General features: G+C 39.5%; 1 protein-coding gene across 1 annotated transcript; it reads right to left on the bottom strand.

Moving 5' to 3' along the window:
• Window positions 1-394: 394 nt before the first annotated feature.
• commd7 (COMM domain containing 7) lies at window positions 395-17,083 on the bottom strand. The gene is made up of 9 exons (XM_029723418.1): window positions 16,931-17,083; window positions 15,861-15,914; window positions 15,476-15,578; window positions 9,724-9,780; window positions 9,562-9,599; window positions 9,354-9,444; window positions 4,946-4,995; window positions 1,100-1,148; window positions 395-993 (listed from the first exon to the last, which is right to left on the bottom strand). The coding sequence occupies exons 1-9, from the start codon at window positions 17,012-17,014 to the stop codon at window positions 911-913; spliced, it is 609 nt and encodes a 202-aa protein (XP_029579278.1). The 5' UTR covers window positions 17,015-17,083; the 3' UTR covers window positions 395-910.
• Between the last annotated feature and the right edge of the window lie 501 nt (window positions 17,084-17,584).

A 17,584-nucleotide genomic window follows, 5' to 3' on the forward strand; every position in this document is an offset into this window, starting at 1 on the left:
AAGCTCTTATTCACAACATTTAATGAATACAGAATGTCCACAAATGACAGATCATTGTTGCAGGCCCAAATGCATAATGAACTATTTCCTTTTGGGGAAATGGATGGGTGTACATTTAATGTGACTTCTTGGCTAATTAAGGTATAAAAGTAGGATGGAATGACAACTAGTATTCACATGCCCCATGCCCTCTCTACAGTGTATTTGGCTCCCCATCGTTGTCTCATATTGGTGTCAGTGGAATATCTACTGAAAACTGTTATTAGAACCAATTTGACAGTATGTTCTATGTCAGCGTAATAACTGACTATCTTGTTGTATAATTGTCTGAGGATATTATTCAGAATTTCTATCATTCATTCATTCATTATTATGTGAATACCAACAGCAGACCAATTTGACAATATCTGAATACTTTATTTGGAGAGAAAAAAGTAAGTGCAAGTGTGAATCATGTTCCATTTGATTTTGTTAAAAATAAAGTTAAGCAAATCAGTAATATAAATGAGAGATTGCAAAAAATTGTTACACGTATGCCTCACATCACTTGTAGTGACAGCCAATGGAATTAAAGTCATTGGGTTACAATATAATACTTTTTCTCAAAACAAACTCACGGGCAGTTACTCATGCACACAAAATCACTACTGCAAAACAATTGTGCACATTTCAAAAGACAAATGTCAAAATAACAAAAAATATTGAAATCTTGGTATGTGAGAATCTGGAAGGTTCATTCAGATTCTGTATGTTCTATTTTGAACTGCATGCATGTCCCAAATTGCCCCTGTTCACAAAGGGAATAGAGTGCCAATTGGGACACATCCAGTGTCAATCACTGTCATCTCCACTTTTGTTTTCTGCTGCCCCTCTAGGACACATATTTAGTACATGCTCATGCTACTGGCGATCAGGTTCTGCTGAAACAGTCCATACTGGCTTTGGCCCTCTCCATTTCATGGAGAAAGTTGTAAAACTGGGGGAGGGTCAACTCTAAAGAACAAAAAAAACAGACCAAATCTGTGAATGATACCAAGAACAATAAGCAAAGTGAACCAATGACATACTGACTGGGGTACAGTACGAGTTAGAGACTCACCCATGTAGACATTTTCAGTTGAGTTCCCCTTTCTGATGACCAATTTAAGCTGGAAGAGACGTAGATATATTTTCAAATAGTGTAGTAGAAATCAGCAATGTGCCAATGTCTTCGAAATATTAGACATTGGTGAGGACAGATTGTGTATATTGTGCTAGTACTAAACATATACTCATGCTATGGTCATTCAGAGTGCTACTGTCACTGTGTGTGGACATACTTTTGTCAACAAATTAAAGCGGCCGAAAGGGAGAAATACAGTATTAGCAGTCCGCAGGAATTCTGACAAGTAGGAAGGCAGACCACGAAAACTAACGTCTAAGTCTGTTGTCATAGCGATCTATCACACCTTCATCGGTCAGTCAGTTAGCCCATAAAGCTGTAACATTTATAAATTGACACTTCATACCAAAAAATGTGACTGTCCATCAATCATTATTTTAACCTCTACGCCATGGGTTTATGGTCTAGACAGTTGATACACACTGAATCCATATTTTATTTGCCATATTTGATAACCTGGTCAATCTATTCAGAAAGTATTCACACACCTTGACTTTTTCCACATTTTGTTTCATTACAGCCGGAATTTAAAATAGATTGAATAAAAATTGTGTCACTGGCCTACACACAATACCGCATAATATCAAAGTGGAATTATGTTTATTAGAATAATTTACAAATTAATAAAATATGAAAAGCTGAAATGTCTTGAGTCAATAAGTATTCAACCTCTTTGTTATGGCAAGCCTAAATAACTTCAGGAGTAAAAATGTGTTTAACAAGTCGCCTAATAAGTTGCATGGACTGCAATAATAGTATTAACCATGATTTTTGAATGACTACCAAATCTCTCTACCCCACACATACAAGTATCTGTAAGGTCCCTCAGTCAAGCAGTGTATTTCAAACACTGATTCAACCACAAAGACCAGGGAGGTTTCCCCAATGCCTCGCAAAGAAGGGCACCTATTGGTAGATTGTATATGTATGTATGTATGTATGTATGTATGTATGTATGTATGTATGTATGTATGTATGTATGTATGTATGTATGTATGTATGTATGTATGTATGTATGTATGTATGTATGTATGTATGTATGTATGTATGTATGTATATGTATATATATATTTTTTTAACCAGACATTGAATATTGAGCATGGTGGTTATTATTTACCCTTTTGATAGTGGGTCAATACATTGAGTCACTACAAAGATACAGGCGTCCTTCCTAACTCAGTTGTCGGAGAGGAAGGAAACCGCTCAGGGATTTTACCATGAGGCCAAGGGTGACTTTAAAACAGTTAGAGTTGAATGGCTGTGATTGGAGATAACTGACATTGTACATTCGTGGCCAAAAGTTTTGAGAATGACACAAATATTAATTTCCACAAAGTTTGCCGCCTCAGTGTCTTTAGATATTTTTGTCAGATGTTACTATGGAATACTGAAGTATAATTACAAGCATATCAAGTGTCAAAGGCTTTTATTGACAATTACATGAAGCTGATGCAAAGAGTCAATATTTGCAACGTTGACCCTTCTTTTTAAAGACCTCTGCAATCCGCCCTGGCATGCTGTCAATTAACTTCTGGGCCACATCCTGACTGATGGCAGCCCATTCTTGCATAATCAATGCTTGGAGTTTGTCAGAATTTGTGGGTTTTTGTTTGTCCACCCTCCTCTTGAGGATTGACTACAAGTTCTCAATGGGATTAAGGTCTGGGGAGTTTCCTGGCCATGGACCCAAAATATGGATGTTTTGTTCCGAGCCACTTAGTTATCACTTTTGCCTTATGGCAAGGTGCTCCATCATGCTGAAAAAGGCATTGTTCGTCACCAAAGTGTTCCTTGATGGTTGGGAGAAGTTGCTCTCGGAGGATGTGTTGGTACCATTCTTTATTCATGGCTGTGTTCTTAGGCAAAATTGTGAGTGAGCCCACTCCCTTGGCTGAGAAGCAACCCCACACATGAATGGTCTCAGGATGCTTTACTGTTGGCATGACACAGGACTGATGGTAGCGCTCACCTCGTCTTCTCCGGACAAGATTTTTTCCGGATGCCCCAAACAATCGGAAAGAGGATTCATCAGAGAAAATGACTTTACCCCAGTCCTCAGCAGTCTAATCCCTGTACCTTTTGCAGAATATCAGTCTGTCCCTGATGTTTTTCCTGGCGAGAAGTGGCTTCTATGCTGCCCTTCTTGACACCAGGCCATCCTCCAAAAGTCTTCGCCTCACTGTGCGTGCAGATGCACTCACACCTGCCTGCTGCCATTCCTGAGCAAGCTCTGTACTGGTGGTGCCCAGATCCCGCAGCTGAATCAACTTCAGGAGATGGTCCTGGCGCTTGCTGGACTTTCTTGGACGCCCTGAAGCCTTCTTCACAACAATTGAACCGCTCTTCTTGAAGTTCTTCATGATCCGATAAATGGTTGATTTAGGTGCAATCTTACTGGCAGCAATATCCTTGCCTGTGAAGCCATTTTTGTGCAATGCAATGATGACGGCACGTGTTTCCTTGCAGATAACCATGGTTGACAGAGGAAGAACAATGATTCCAAGCACCACCCTCCTTTTGAAGCTTCCAGTCTGTGATTCAAACTCAATCAGCATGACAGAGTGATATCCAGCCTTGTCCTCGTCAACACTCACACCTGTGTTAACGAGAGAGTCACTGACATGATGTTAGCTGGTCCATTTGTGGCAGGGCTGAAATGCAGTGGAAATGCTTTTTGGGGATTCAGTTCATTTGCATGGCAAAGAGGGACTTTGCAATTAATTGCAAATCATGTGATCTCTCTTCCTAACATTCTGGAGTATATGTAAATTGGCATCATTCAAACTGAGGCAGCAGACTGAAAATTAATATTTGTGTCATTCTCAAAACTTTTGGCCACGACTGTAGTTACTCCACAATACCAACCTAAATTACAGAGTGAAAAGAAGAAAGCCTGCACAGAATAAAAATATTCCAAAACATGCATCCTGTTTGCAATAGGGCACTAAAGTAAAACTGCCAAAAATGTGGCTAAGAAATGTACTTTCTGTCCTGAATATAAAGCGTTATGCTTGGGGCAAATCCAACAACACATCACTGAGTACCACACTTCAAATTTTCAAGGACAGTGGTGGCTGCATCACGTTGTGGTATGCTTGTCATCGGCAAGGACTAGGGAGTTTTTTTTAGGATAAAAAGAAACGGAATACAGCGAAGGCAAAATCCTATAGGAAAACCTGGTTCAGTCTGCTTTCTAACAGACACTGGGAGACAAATTCACCTTTCAGCAGGACAATAACCTAAAACACAAGGCCAAATATACACAAGGAGTAGCTTATCAAGACGACATAAAATGTTCTTGAGTGGCCTAGTTACAGTTTTGACTTAAATCAGCTTGAAAATCTATGGCAAGACTTGAAAATGTCTGTCTAGCAATGATCAACAACCAACTTGACAGACCTTGAAGATTTATTTTAAAGAATAATGTGCAAATATTGTACAATCCAGGTGTGCAAAGCTCTAAGAGACTTACCCAGAACGACTCACAGCTGTAATCGCTGCCAAAGGTGTTTGTAACATGTATTGACCCAGGGGTGTGAATACATATGTAAATGAGATATTTCTGTATTTCATTTTCAATAAATTAGCAAACATTTCTAAAAACATGGTTTCACTATCATTATGGGGTATTGTGTGTAGTTTGGTGAGAATATTTTTTTTTTATACATTTTGAATTCAGGCTGTAACACAATAAAATGTGGAATAAGTCAAAGGGTATCGATATTTTCTGAAGGCACTATACATTTATTCAATATGTAATCATGATGGCAACCTAAATAATACCTGTAGAAAGGTGTTTCCAACTTTCTGAAGTTCACTCGTCCCCACGGTCACTATGGAGACAGACAACATTCAATCACAATGCCTTATTGTCCATATTGTAATTGAACTGCACTTTTAACTATCAAGAGAGGCATTTAGCTTGGCTTCAGTCAAGTGCTCTAGACGCTTGGATTATAGACATGCGCACATGCCTGAGCAATGATAGGCATGCCTGAGCAATAATTTGTTAACTGAAGATTGTATTTAGCATACCATGTATAGTGCTTAGCATAATTGTTACTTAGCATAGTGAATACTGATTGGTTGGGTCATTAGGCCACTGTTAACTGAAAGATTTGAGACCACTCACTGATCAAGAACATTTTATGTATTGTTGTACACCTAATCACAACAGATATCTTAATGAGTCTAAAGCCAACATACCACAATAGCATGCTCTGCTCATGTTGTCGTGCCCAGAGCCATATATTTAGAGAGTTAGGTCAACTTTTAGAATTTTGAATATTGTTCTAATTTTAGACTTTCAGTTACATAGCACTGTTTAAATATTCCCCATGTTATGTTAATGGAGAGCTAACATGGCTTTGCCTGACGACTCAAACGGAATGGTTCCACTGCTCTGTGTTTGCTACATACTTCAGTTAGACTGCCATCGTTGAAGTCGTTTGTGATGAGGGTTGTTGTACAAAAAGTCATCAGCGATTGGATCCTCTAAGCCAGGTATTCCCCAAGGATACGCGCAATTCCGTCTGGGGTACACCAAATAAAAATGTGAGTCACATTTTTAAAACATTTTGTTTTTCTTTCAACAAAAATATTTTTCTTAACATTTTCAAAAAGTATATTTATATTTTCCAACAGGGCTATACATTTGGGTGAACTTTTTCTCTCGCCTGAGTAGCCTCGTTTCACTGCCAAAAATAAAATTAAACCATCTAGTGTTCAGCGAAATAACAACAATATCAAATACAGGTAGCCTAGTCAAATAATTAACATCCAATCACATTAACCATTACTCTCGCGGGAAACCTTCCCTCTTGCGCAGACATTTAGAAACGAAACATGACAATTTGAAAAATAAGCCACGGGAGTTTTTTGAGGGAGAATAAAGACAACTTTCGAGTAGTAAGACATGTATAAAAGCAACAGATACCATTAATAAGAAGGGGCTAGAAGCATCTTATACGGTGAGCTACCAAGTGGCTAAGACAGGCAAGCCCCATACTATTGTGGAGGACTTAATTCTTCCTGCTGCCGCGAATATGGCTGGGACAATGCAGGGGAAAAGTTTTTAAAAAGAAGACATTGTCTGTATTGATCAAACAACACTGTTTCACGACGCATCAGTGACATGGCAGGAGATGTTTTGAAACAATTACTGCTTATCATACAAGCCAGTGAATTATATGCGTTACAGCTGGACGAGTCAACAGACGTGGCGGGCCTGGCACAGCTCCTGGTATACGTCCGTTACGTTTATGAGGGGTCAATTAAGGAAGACATCCTCTTCTGCAAACCACTGGAAACCAGGACAACAGTAGAGGATATTTTTTAAGTAATGGACAGCTTTGTGACATCAAATGGACTTTGGTGGTCAAGATGTGTTGGTATCTGTACTGATGGTGCAAAAGCCATGAGAGGGAGACATAGTGGAGTGGTAATGCGCGTGCAAGCAGTTGCTCCCAATGCCACTTGGGTACACTGCAGCATCCACCGAGAGGCTCTTGCTGCCAAGGGAATGCCTGACAGCTTGAAAGATGTTTTGGACACTACAGTGAAAATGGTTAACTTTGTTACAGCAAGGCCCCTGAACTCTCTGTATTTTCTGCACTATGCAATGATATGGGCAGCGACCATGTAACGCTTTTACAACGTACAGAAGTGAACTGTTATCAATGGACAAAGTATTGACACGTTTTTTTTTTAAATTGAGAGACGAGCTTAAAGTTTTAACTGACCATCATTTTCACGTGTCTGACCACTTGCATGATGACGAGTTTCTCACACGACTGGCCTATCTGGGTGATGTTTTTTCTCAACTGAATGATCTGAATCTAGGATTACAGGGACTTTCTGCAACTATATTCAATGCGCAGGACAAAATTGAGGCTGTGATTAAGAAGTTGGAGCTCATTTCTGTCTGCATTAACAAGGACAACACACAGGTCTTTCCATCATTATATGATTTCTTGTGTGCAAATGAACTCAAGCTTACGGACAATGTCAAATGTGATATAGCGAAGCACCTGAGTGAGCTGGGTGCGCAATTACTTTCCCAAAACGGACGACACAAACAACTGGATTCGTTATCCCTTTCATGCCCTGCCTCCAGAGTCCACTTACCGATATCTGAACAAGAGAACCTCATCGAAATTGCAACAAGCGGTTCTGTGAAAATTTTATTTAAAATCAGAAGCCACTGCCAGATTTCTGGATTGGGCTGTGCTCAGAGTATCCTGCCTTGGCAAAACTCGCTGTTAAGACACTGATGCTCTTTGCAACCACGTACCGATGTGAGAGTGTATTCTCGGCCCTCACTAGCAGGAAAACTAAATACAGGCACAGAATGTGTGTGGAAAATGATTTAAGACAGACTCTCTCCAAAACAACCCAACATTGCAGTGTTATGTGCATCCTTTCAAGCACACCCTTCTCATTAACCTGTGTTGAGTTATTCACCATTTTTGATGAACAAATAAGGTGTTATATGTAAAATGGCTAAATAAAGAGCCAAATTGTTGATTATTATTTGTGCCCTGGTCCTATAAGAGCTCTTTGTCACTTCCCACGAGCCGGGTAGTGACAAAAACTCACTCATTCTTATGTTTAACAATGAAGGCAGTGGTACCCAAACTTTTTATAGTCCCGTACCCCTTCAAAACATTCAACCTCCAGCTGCATACAATGAAGGCAAAAAAACATTTGAGAGTGCGCTGACCCTAGAGGAGGTACGCAGCTGGAGGATGAATGTTTGAAGGGGTACGGGACTATAAAAGGTTTGGGAACCACTGCTCTATGCAGTAACATTTTCAAAACGTTGCTTTACCCACGTGTGTTCTGCCTCTGGCTCAACCCATTGGTTTCTGGGACCAATCAGAATGGTTAGAATGCATTTGCGTTCTAAAAATCCAGGGGAGGTACTCAGATCCAGACTCATTGCGGAGAAGAAACTAAAGTCCGTGGGTGTGGCGTAGCTTTTGGCCCGGAGCAAGAAGCGTTTGGCCCGGGCAAAACATGGCTGCCACAGAATGATGAAGTGTCATGTACCGTAATTTCCGGACTATAAGCCGCTACTTTTTTCCCACGCTTTCAACCTCGCGGCTTAAACAATGACGCGGCTAATATATGGATTTTTCCCGCTTTCAAATTAGAAAAAAATTAAAATAAAACATTCTGTGACGTGCTCAGTTTTTTGCCGGCATGAAGCTTTCATTAGACCAATGAAATTGCCGAACGGGTTAAGGTCAAACAACTTTTTTGTTTACTGTTTAGATTAAATCGAGCACGCTCAAACTTCCCATCATTCTGATTACGGTAGTCATTTTGTCACCCTCATCATGGCAAAGACACGGAGAAATGCATATGATGCAGCTTTCAAGTTGAAGGCGATTGATCTGGCTGTTGGAAAAGGAAATAGAGCTGCTGCACAGGAGCTTGGTCTGGAGCAATGACTTTCTCGGTAGGCTACTGTTTACTGCAAATTTTTTATTTTTTGTTACAAGCCGTGTTTCGTTAAAGCCTATTTATTTTTGTTCCAAGCCGTGTTTCGTTAAAGCCTGTGTAAAGTTCATTTGTTTCAATGTACCGGTAGGCACCTGCGGCTTATAGACATATGCGGCTTATTTATGTTCAATATAATACTTTTTTTTAAATTCAGTGGGTGCGGCTTATATTCAGGTGCGCTTAATAGTCCAGAAATTACGGTAAATGCATCATACTGCAGAAACCGCATTGGCCCAACTCTCTAAACACATGGCTCTGTTCGTGCCTAATCAAGTGTATAGAGCGATTTAGTGGCCTTTGTACATCTCAACAAGAAAAGAGAAAGCTGTGCCTCCCCAAAGATAAGCTCCGTCTTGCCCCCTCTCTCTCTCCCCCCCTTCACCCTCATCCTTCATGGAGAGGACCAGGAATAGGGTAATTCATCCATCCCAAATGCACACTATACACAACATAAAACATCCATCTATCTATAATACGATGAGGGTTATTTACAAGGGCAATTCTATCCTTACCCCCTATTCGTAAAGTATCTCAGAGTAGGAGTACGGATCTAGGATCAGGTCCATCCTGGCCATATAATAAGTATTCATTATTATCTAAAAGGCTAAACTGATCCTAGATCAGCACTACTGCTCTACAGGCCTTGGTCTTGTTCATAAGATGTCAGTCCCTGATTAAGTCTTACCACCAAACTTCCACTCCATGTCCACCAGCTGGTTGACCATCAGAGTCTGTCCTACAGCCAGCCTGGACAACACAGGGTAGTGGAGGCTCCACTGAAAAATCAAGATATATATAAAAATAAAAGTCAATAAATTACCTTTTTTCCTCAATTCAGCACAGTACTTAAATAGAGTACTGACACAGCATGGAGGATATGATATCAAATATACCTGTTGTGAAAAATGGTCTGCCTTATCTTCATTGACTCCTAAAAATGAAAACGTTATACAACATTATATATGTCGCGCAGTGACACTGTAAAACTCATTAGTAATGAGGACGGTGAAGACAGGAGTATGAATTAGCATATGGGATTTCATATTACAACATACCTAAAGTGAGAAGGTCCTCTTTGACTTGGTCTTCTGTTAGATTTTTCTTCAGGGCACCTAGAATTGTTTTGTTTTTTTAAATCTTGATTTTGAGTTAAATTAAACAACACTTTATCCCTGTTGGTAAATCCATTTGAATTCAATCACTTTTTGACACCACCACTTTTGATTTGAATGAAACCCTACATACAGTTGAAGTCGGAAGTTTACATACAACTTAGCCAAATACATTTCAACTCTGATTTTCACAATTCCTGACATTTAATTCCAGTAAAAATTCCCTGTCTTAAATCAGTTAGGCTTTGTGATGGCCACTCCAATACCTTGACTTTGTTGTCCTTAAGCCATTTTGCCACAACTTGGAAGTATGCTTGGGGTCATTGTCCATTTGGAAGACCCATTTGCGACCAAGCTTTAACTTCCTGACTGATGTCTTGAGATGTTGCTTCAATATATCCACAATTTTCCTACCTCATGATGCCATCTATTTTGTGAAGTGCACCAGTCCCTCCTGCAGCAAAGCACCACCACAACATGATGCTGCCACCCCCGTGCTTCACGGTTGGGATGGTGTTCTTCGGCTAACAAGCGTCCCCCTTTTTCCTCCTAACATAACGATGGTCATTATGGCTAAACAATTCTATTTTTGTTTCATCAGAGCAGAGGACATTTCTCCAAAAACTACAATATTTGTCCCCATGTGCAGTTGGAAACCGTAATCTAGCTTTTTTAATGGCGGTATTGAAGCAGTGGCTTCTTCCTTTCTGAGCGGCCTTTCAGGTTATGTCAATATAGGACTCGTTTTACTGTGGATATAGATACTTTTGCCATTGTTCTGGGATTGATTTGCACTTTTCTCAACAAAGTACTTTCATCTCTAGGAGACAGAATGCGTCTCCTTCCTGAGCGGTAGGACGACTGCGTGGTCCCATGGTGTTTATACTTGCGTACTATTGTTTGTACAGATGAATGTGGTACCTTCAGGCGTTTGGAAATTGCTTCCAAGGATGAACCAGGTCTTGGCTGATTTATTTTCATTTTCCCATGATGTCAAGCAAAGAGGCACTGAGTTTGAAGGTAGGCCTTGAAATACATCCACAGGTACACCTCCAATTGACTCAAATTATGTCAATTAGCCTATCAGAAGATTCTAAAGCCATAACATTTTCTGGAATTTTCCAAGCTGTTTAAAAGGCACAGTCAACTTAGTGTATGTAAACTTCTGACCCACTGAAATTGTGATACAGTGAATTAATCAGTGTGTAAACAATTGTTGGAAAAATGATTTGTGTCATATGCACAAAGTATATGTCCTAACCGACTTGCCAAAACTATAGTTTGTTAACAAGAAATTTGTGGAGTGGTTTAAATGACTCCAACCTAAGTGTATGTAAACTTCCGACTTCAACTGTACATATTTTCCCATTATAGAAGTGCTCAGAAAGTGACTTTTTGGACTTGAATGCCAAAATATTCAAGGATATAAAAGTGCTCAAAGTAGACGTATTTTGCATACCCCACCATACCATGAGACATCCATGTCTGGAAAATATAAATGGTTGAGATTGATATAATTTAAAAAGCTTACAAACAGGGTTGTCAAACTGTCTTCTAATCCCCCCCCCCCCCAAAAAAATATATTTTTATGTCATTTTTAACCTTAAAAGGATAGGAAGCATGAGTTTTTACCCAAAGTATCAGCATAGTGTGGTTGAAGAGTTGTCAATTCAACTTGTATTCCCCGTTGGTTCAACGTAATTTAATTGAAATTTGATTCAAAACAGTGTGTGCCCAGTTGGTAGTAACTTAGCTGTAGCCACGATCTGGTTACCTATAACTACAAACATCATTATGTTTTAAGGCTTTTACATATTTATTTACTTATTTCTGGATTTCTTCTAAACTACCCCGCAATGCATTATTTCTCAACGTCATATGGAGAATCTACTCTGCGTTAGCTACTGTAACTCGAGCTGGCTAACTTTAGCCACGCAGACCAAATGTTGGCAGTGGTGAGCTACAATCCATCAATCACGAGGAGGTGTGATGTAAACAACCAATCAGATTCCCCACACGTGGGTGGTGCATGATCCTTCTCGAATTTGTTTGGTCAACTTTTCTACCTGTTCACTGCGAAGTAGGCTACAAGAGTTTTTCAACCTTGGTATAGTACTAGCACGCTACAGTAGCTGATTGACTGTGCTGTTGTGAATGCTCCCATCTCCGATCGCGGTCTTATTGTTGACTCTTCCCCTCATTTGCTGTGCCCAATGCCGCCTCTGGATTATTGCCTCAAGTAAATCTACTTGAAAATCTGTGGCAAGACCTGAAATGGTTGTCTCGCTATGATCACCAACCAATTTGACAGAGTTTGAAGAATTTTGAAAAGAATAATGTGCAAAATACAGAAATGTTGCACAATCCAGGTGTTGAAAACTCTTAGAGACTTACTCAGAAAGACTCACAGCTGTAATCGCTGCTTCTACAATTTTCAATACATATTCAATAAAAATGTATATATAAAAACATTTTCACTTTGTCATTATTGGGTATTGTGTGTAGATGGGTGAGATTTTTTTTAAATATTGAATCCATTTTGAATTCAGACTGTAACACAAAAGGGCAGGGGCACAACTTTCACTGGGGACATGTCCCCCCCACATTCTGAAATTACATTTCAATTACATGCCCCCCACAGTTTTATCATTGGAATGTGATACAAAACGAGGCAACGGTGTGCGTTAGTACCATGTAGATATCTCCAAGAGGTTGGGTAGGCTGTTTGGAGTGTTTATCCGGCTCAATAAAAAAATATACAGTACCAGTCAAAAGTGTAGATGCACCTACTCAAGTTTTTTTTTTTTACTCTTTTCTACATTGTAGAATAATAGCGAAGACATAAACTATGAAATAACATATGGAATCATGTAGTAACCAAAAAAAGTGTTTAATAAATCAAAATATATTTAATATTTGAGATTCTTCCAAGTAGCCACCCTTTGCCTTGATGACAGCTTAGCACACTCTTGGCATTCTCTCAACCAGCTTCACCTAGAATGCTTTTCTTGAAGGAGTTCCCACATATGCTGAGCACTTGTTGGCAGCTTTTCCTTCACTCTGCGGTCCAACTCATCCCAAACCATCTCAATTGAGTTGAAGTCAGGTGATTGTGGAGAACAGGTCATCTGATGCAGCCCTCCATCTCTCTCCTTCTTGGTCAAATAGCCCTTACACGGCCTGGAGGTGTGTTTTGGATCATTGTCCTGTTGAAAAACAAATGATAGTCCCACGAAGCGCAAACCACATGGGTTGGCGTATCGCTGCAGAATGCTGTGGTAGCCATGCTGGTTAAGTGTGCCTTGAATTCTAAATAAATCACAGTGTCACCAGCAAAGCACCATCACACCTCCTCGTCCATGCTTCACGGTGGGATCCACACATGCAGAGATCATCTGTTCACCTTCTCTGCGTCTCACAAAGACACAACGGCTGGAACCAAAAATCTCAAATTGACACTCATCAAACCAAAGTACAGATTCCAACAGTCTAATGTCCAAGGCTCGTGTTTCTTTACCCAAGCAAGTCTCTTATTATTGGTGTCCTTTATTGGTGACGAAAGAAATAAAAGCTGAAATAAATCGTTCGCTCTACTATTATTCTGACATTTCACATTTTTTAAATAAAGTGGTGATCCTAAGGTGTATGTAAACTTCTGACTTCAACTGTATATTTAATATAAGTAGACATGCACTCATAATTGACTGTAGCGCATATAAAGCATCCACAAACTACTGATGGCTGAAAACACAATCATCGCGGGAGGAACGAGTGATGACGAATTTCCAGCCAAAGGTGGTCCATTTAAAAATCATTCCTTCCTCCCTCGCCCCTTGCCCTGCAAGTGCATACTCGCCAGACGTCCTGATACGTCATCAGAAGTGTCCACTTAATTTAAGGGCTGAGGGGATAGGGTGTGTCTTTTAAGTGTTTGGACCGCAACCAGGGTCTAAGCTACAAAATATGCGAATATGAAAAAAATTTGAGCTTATGTATTTGATTATAATTTACATTAAAGGTGAAAAAAAATGGAAGAATTTTTTACTGAAACATTTTTTTCATGAAATTGTAAAATAGTTTGACAACCCTATTTGTAAGCTTTTAAATGATATCAAACTAAACCATTTATATTTTCCAGTGATGAAGACATGGATGTCTCATGGTATGGTGGGGTATGCTAAATGGCTCAACTTTGAGAACCTCTAGCTCCTGAATGTTTTAGCATTCAGGTCCAAAAAGTCACTTTCTGAGCACCTCTTCCATGGGCAAACATGTGTGGAAAGTTTTGTTTAAATCAAAAGGGATGCTGTCAAAAAGTTATTGAATTCATATGGATTTACAATTGTAGGTTGTTGTAACCACATACTTAAATATACACTGAACAAAAAATATAAATGCAACATGTAATGTGTTAGTCCCATGTTTCATGAGCTGAAATAAAAGATCCAAGAAATGTTCCATACCCACAAAATGCTAATTTCTCAAATGTTGTGCACACATTTCTTTACATCCCTATTAGGGAGTATTTCCCCTTTGCCAAAATAATCCATCCACCTGACAGGTGTGGCATATCAAGAAGCTGATCGTTCCACAGGTGCAAATTGTGCTGAGGACAATAAAAGGCCACTCTAAAATGTGCAGTTTTGTCAAACAATGCCACAGAGGTCTCAAGTTGAGGGAGCATGCAATAGGCATGCTGACTGCAGGAATGTCCAGCAGAGCTGTTGCTAGATAATGTAATGTTCATTATTCTACCATAATGTCATTTTACAGAATTTGGCAGTGAGGCCGGTTGGACATACAACCGCAGAGCATGTGTATGGCGTTGTGTGGGCGAGCGGTTTGCTGATATCAACGTTGTGAACAGAGTGCCACATGGTGGTGGTGGGGTTATGGTATGGACAGGCATAAGCTACGGACAACAAACACAATTGCATTTTATCAATGGCAATTTGAATGCACAGAGATACTGTGAGAGATCCCGAGGCCCATTGCCATGCCATCACCTCATGTTTCAGCATGATAAAGCATGGCCCCATGTCGCAAAGATCTTTACACAATTCCTGGAAGCTGAAAATGTCCCAGTTATTCCATGGCCTGCATACTCACCAGACATGTCACCAATTGAGCATGTTTGGGATGCTCTGGATCGACATGTACAACAGCATTTTTTATTTTCTGCCAATATTCAGCAACTTCGCATATCCATTGAAGAAGAGTGGGACAACATTCCACAGGCCAAATTCAACAGCCTGATCAACGCTATGCGAAGGAGATATGTCGCGCTGCATGGGGCAAATGGTGGTCACACCAGATACCGACTGGTTTTCTGATCCACGCCCCTACCTTTTTTTAAGATATCTGTGACCAACAGATGCATATCTGTATTCTCAGTCATGTGAAATCCATAGATTGGGGCCTAATTTATTTATTTAAATTGACTGATTTCCTTATATGAACTGTAACTCAGTAAAATCTTAAATTGTTGCATTTTGCATTTATATTTTTGCTCTCTATGGTGGTAACAGTATGGACCAGAAAAAAATGAAATTTTCCTTGATATACCATATATCTAAGATGTGTGATGGAATCTTTACAATATTTTGGTGTATGTGTATTTCATGTTGTACACATTTGCAGCTAAACAAACGGTTTTTATAAATCTGCTTATTTGTGAGTGCTCGGTCAATCTCACCATGGGGAAGCAGCAGGACGCTCTTCATGAGGTTCCTCAGTGGGCCTGCACTCATCCCATTCTCTCCTGCAAACTCACTCAGCTGATGCAGGAACCTGTCCGCCTGCATACACAACACAATGAATGAAACACCAGTCAAGTGGCTGTCTGTCCACACAGCACACCATGAATGAAAAAGCTCTCCAAATAATATATTAAATAAGACATCTCAGTCTTATCCCTCCCTCCCCCCAAAAATAAAAACTAACACTTGACTTTTCCTACTAGCACTGACTTTGCTGATAACTGCTTTATTGAGGAAAACATGCATTACTACAACTGTGATATGTGGTTGTCTCATCTAGACAAAAATGTAAAAAACAAGTTAATGCGTGTGTGTGTTTACCTCTTTTGGCTCCAACAGGAAATTGAAAAGAATCTCAGTCAGACTTGTGAATTGCTACAGGGAAACAGTTTAAAAATAGTGTTTATTGGCTTCTTCAATTCAGTAATTGCTATTTTGCCCAAGATCTACTTTGTTGACAGTTAAGGCAGGTTAGACCTAATTGGAATTATGAATCATGTGACACTTGCTAGTCATGTGACCTGGGATGTTGACTCAGGTCAGAAAGGAAGAGGCAAAGTGAGAGGTTTTACTCTGCCTAAAATCTGTCTATGAAAATATGCCCACAAAGTGAGGAATTTTTGTATAGAGTTCAATGAGAGAATTGAATTTGGTCAACAACAAAATGTAATTGCTAATTTGCTACGTGAGGCTTATTTGAGCTAATAGAAATTTCATAATGGTTAGGTTGTTACGAATGCACTGATAAGTGAGAATTTCTGCAACTTGTTGTGCCCGTTTTCATAGAGATAAATAGAGGACTCATCATGGATATAATCCGTTTTAGCATAGACATTGCCATTTAGGGATTCCACCATTTTAAAGTAGTCAACTGGGTGGGGATTCCTATGAGTTGGGAGCAATCAGTCAATGAAGAAGAAAATGGATTACTTTAAATAAAATGGAAATGGCCTCAATGGCGCTGGCCATGCTGTCACAGACACTATAATGACACCAAACAAAGATGAGTCCTCTCTCTTAGACCTGTTCCTTGCACGTGTATCTGCCCAGCCTGATCTCGCCTCCTCTAGCCTGCCTTCCATCTTTGAGGACATGTATTTCCATTGTTAGAACAGTCACTTGACTATCTTGTCAATGTAATAGACAATCTTTGCTCAGGAACAAATGTCTATCTTTGTCGACACGTGTTACATCTTCATTTTGCAACATTGTATCATACTAAAAACAGCATGATTCTATAACAGTTTGACTACTACCGGTATGTCAATTCATTTGTTCCTGAGCAAAGCTTGTCTATTATATTGACTACAAGCATACAGCTAAGATTTGCATGCAATTCACTGTTCTTATCTAACGCTCAAAACGACAATTCCGCGTTATTGAATGCTCACCTGTTCGTTGAATTTGTTCAAGTTCTGAAAGTCATTGCTCACAGAATCTGGTAAAGTATCTTTGGTAAATTGAGGTTGCAACATTATAGCTGTCGGCCTGGAAATGTTTACTTTAGTGGCTACTTCCGTGATGGTAAACTCAAATGAAGCTATCTTGCTATTCAACTCAGCACATTCCATATTTTTATCTTGCCTATACAGCGCATTCAAGGCTGGAAAACGATCCATTTGATTAAATCAATAAAAAATAAAAAATAATCGAATTGAAAATATATTTATTACAAAAATACACAATCTGTTGTAAAGTATTTTATGCTTTATTTGTTCATGCATTGTTACAAGTGTGGCAATAGTTAAACTCCCGGTGGCTAGGGGGAAAAAAAGTGTAGAATACAGTATATATAATATGAGATGAGTAATGCAAGATATGTAAACATTATTAAAGTGACTCGTGTTCCATTTATTAAAGTGGCAAATTATTTAAAGTCTGTGTATATAGGCAGCAGCTTCTCTTTGCTAGTGATGGCTATTTAACAGTCTGATGGCCTTGAGAGAGAAGCTTTTCGTTCTCTCAGTCCCAGCTTTGATGCACCTGTACTGACCTCACTTTTTTATCTAACCCTTATTTGTCCAGGTAAGTTGGCTGAGAACACA

Source organism: Salmo trutta, chromosome 30, assembly GCF_901001165.1.
Source record: "Salmo trutta chromosome 30, fSalTru1.1, whole genome shotgun sequence".
NCBI classification, from domain to species: Eukaryota; Metazoa; Chordata; class Actinopteri; order Salmoniformes; family Salmonidae; genus Salmo; species Salmo trutta.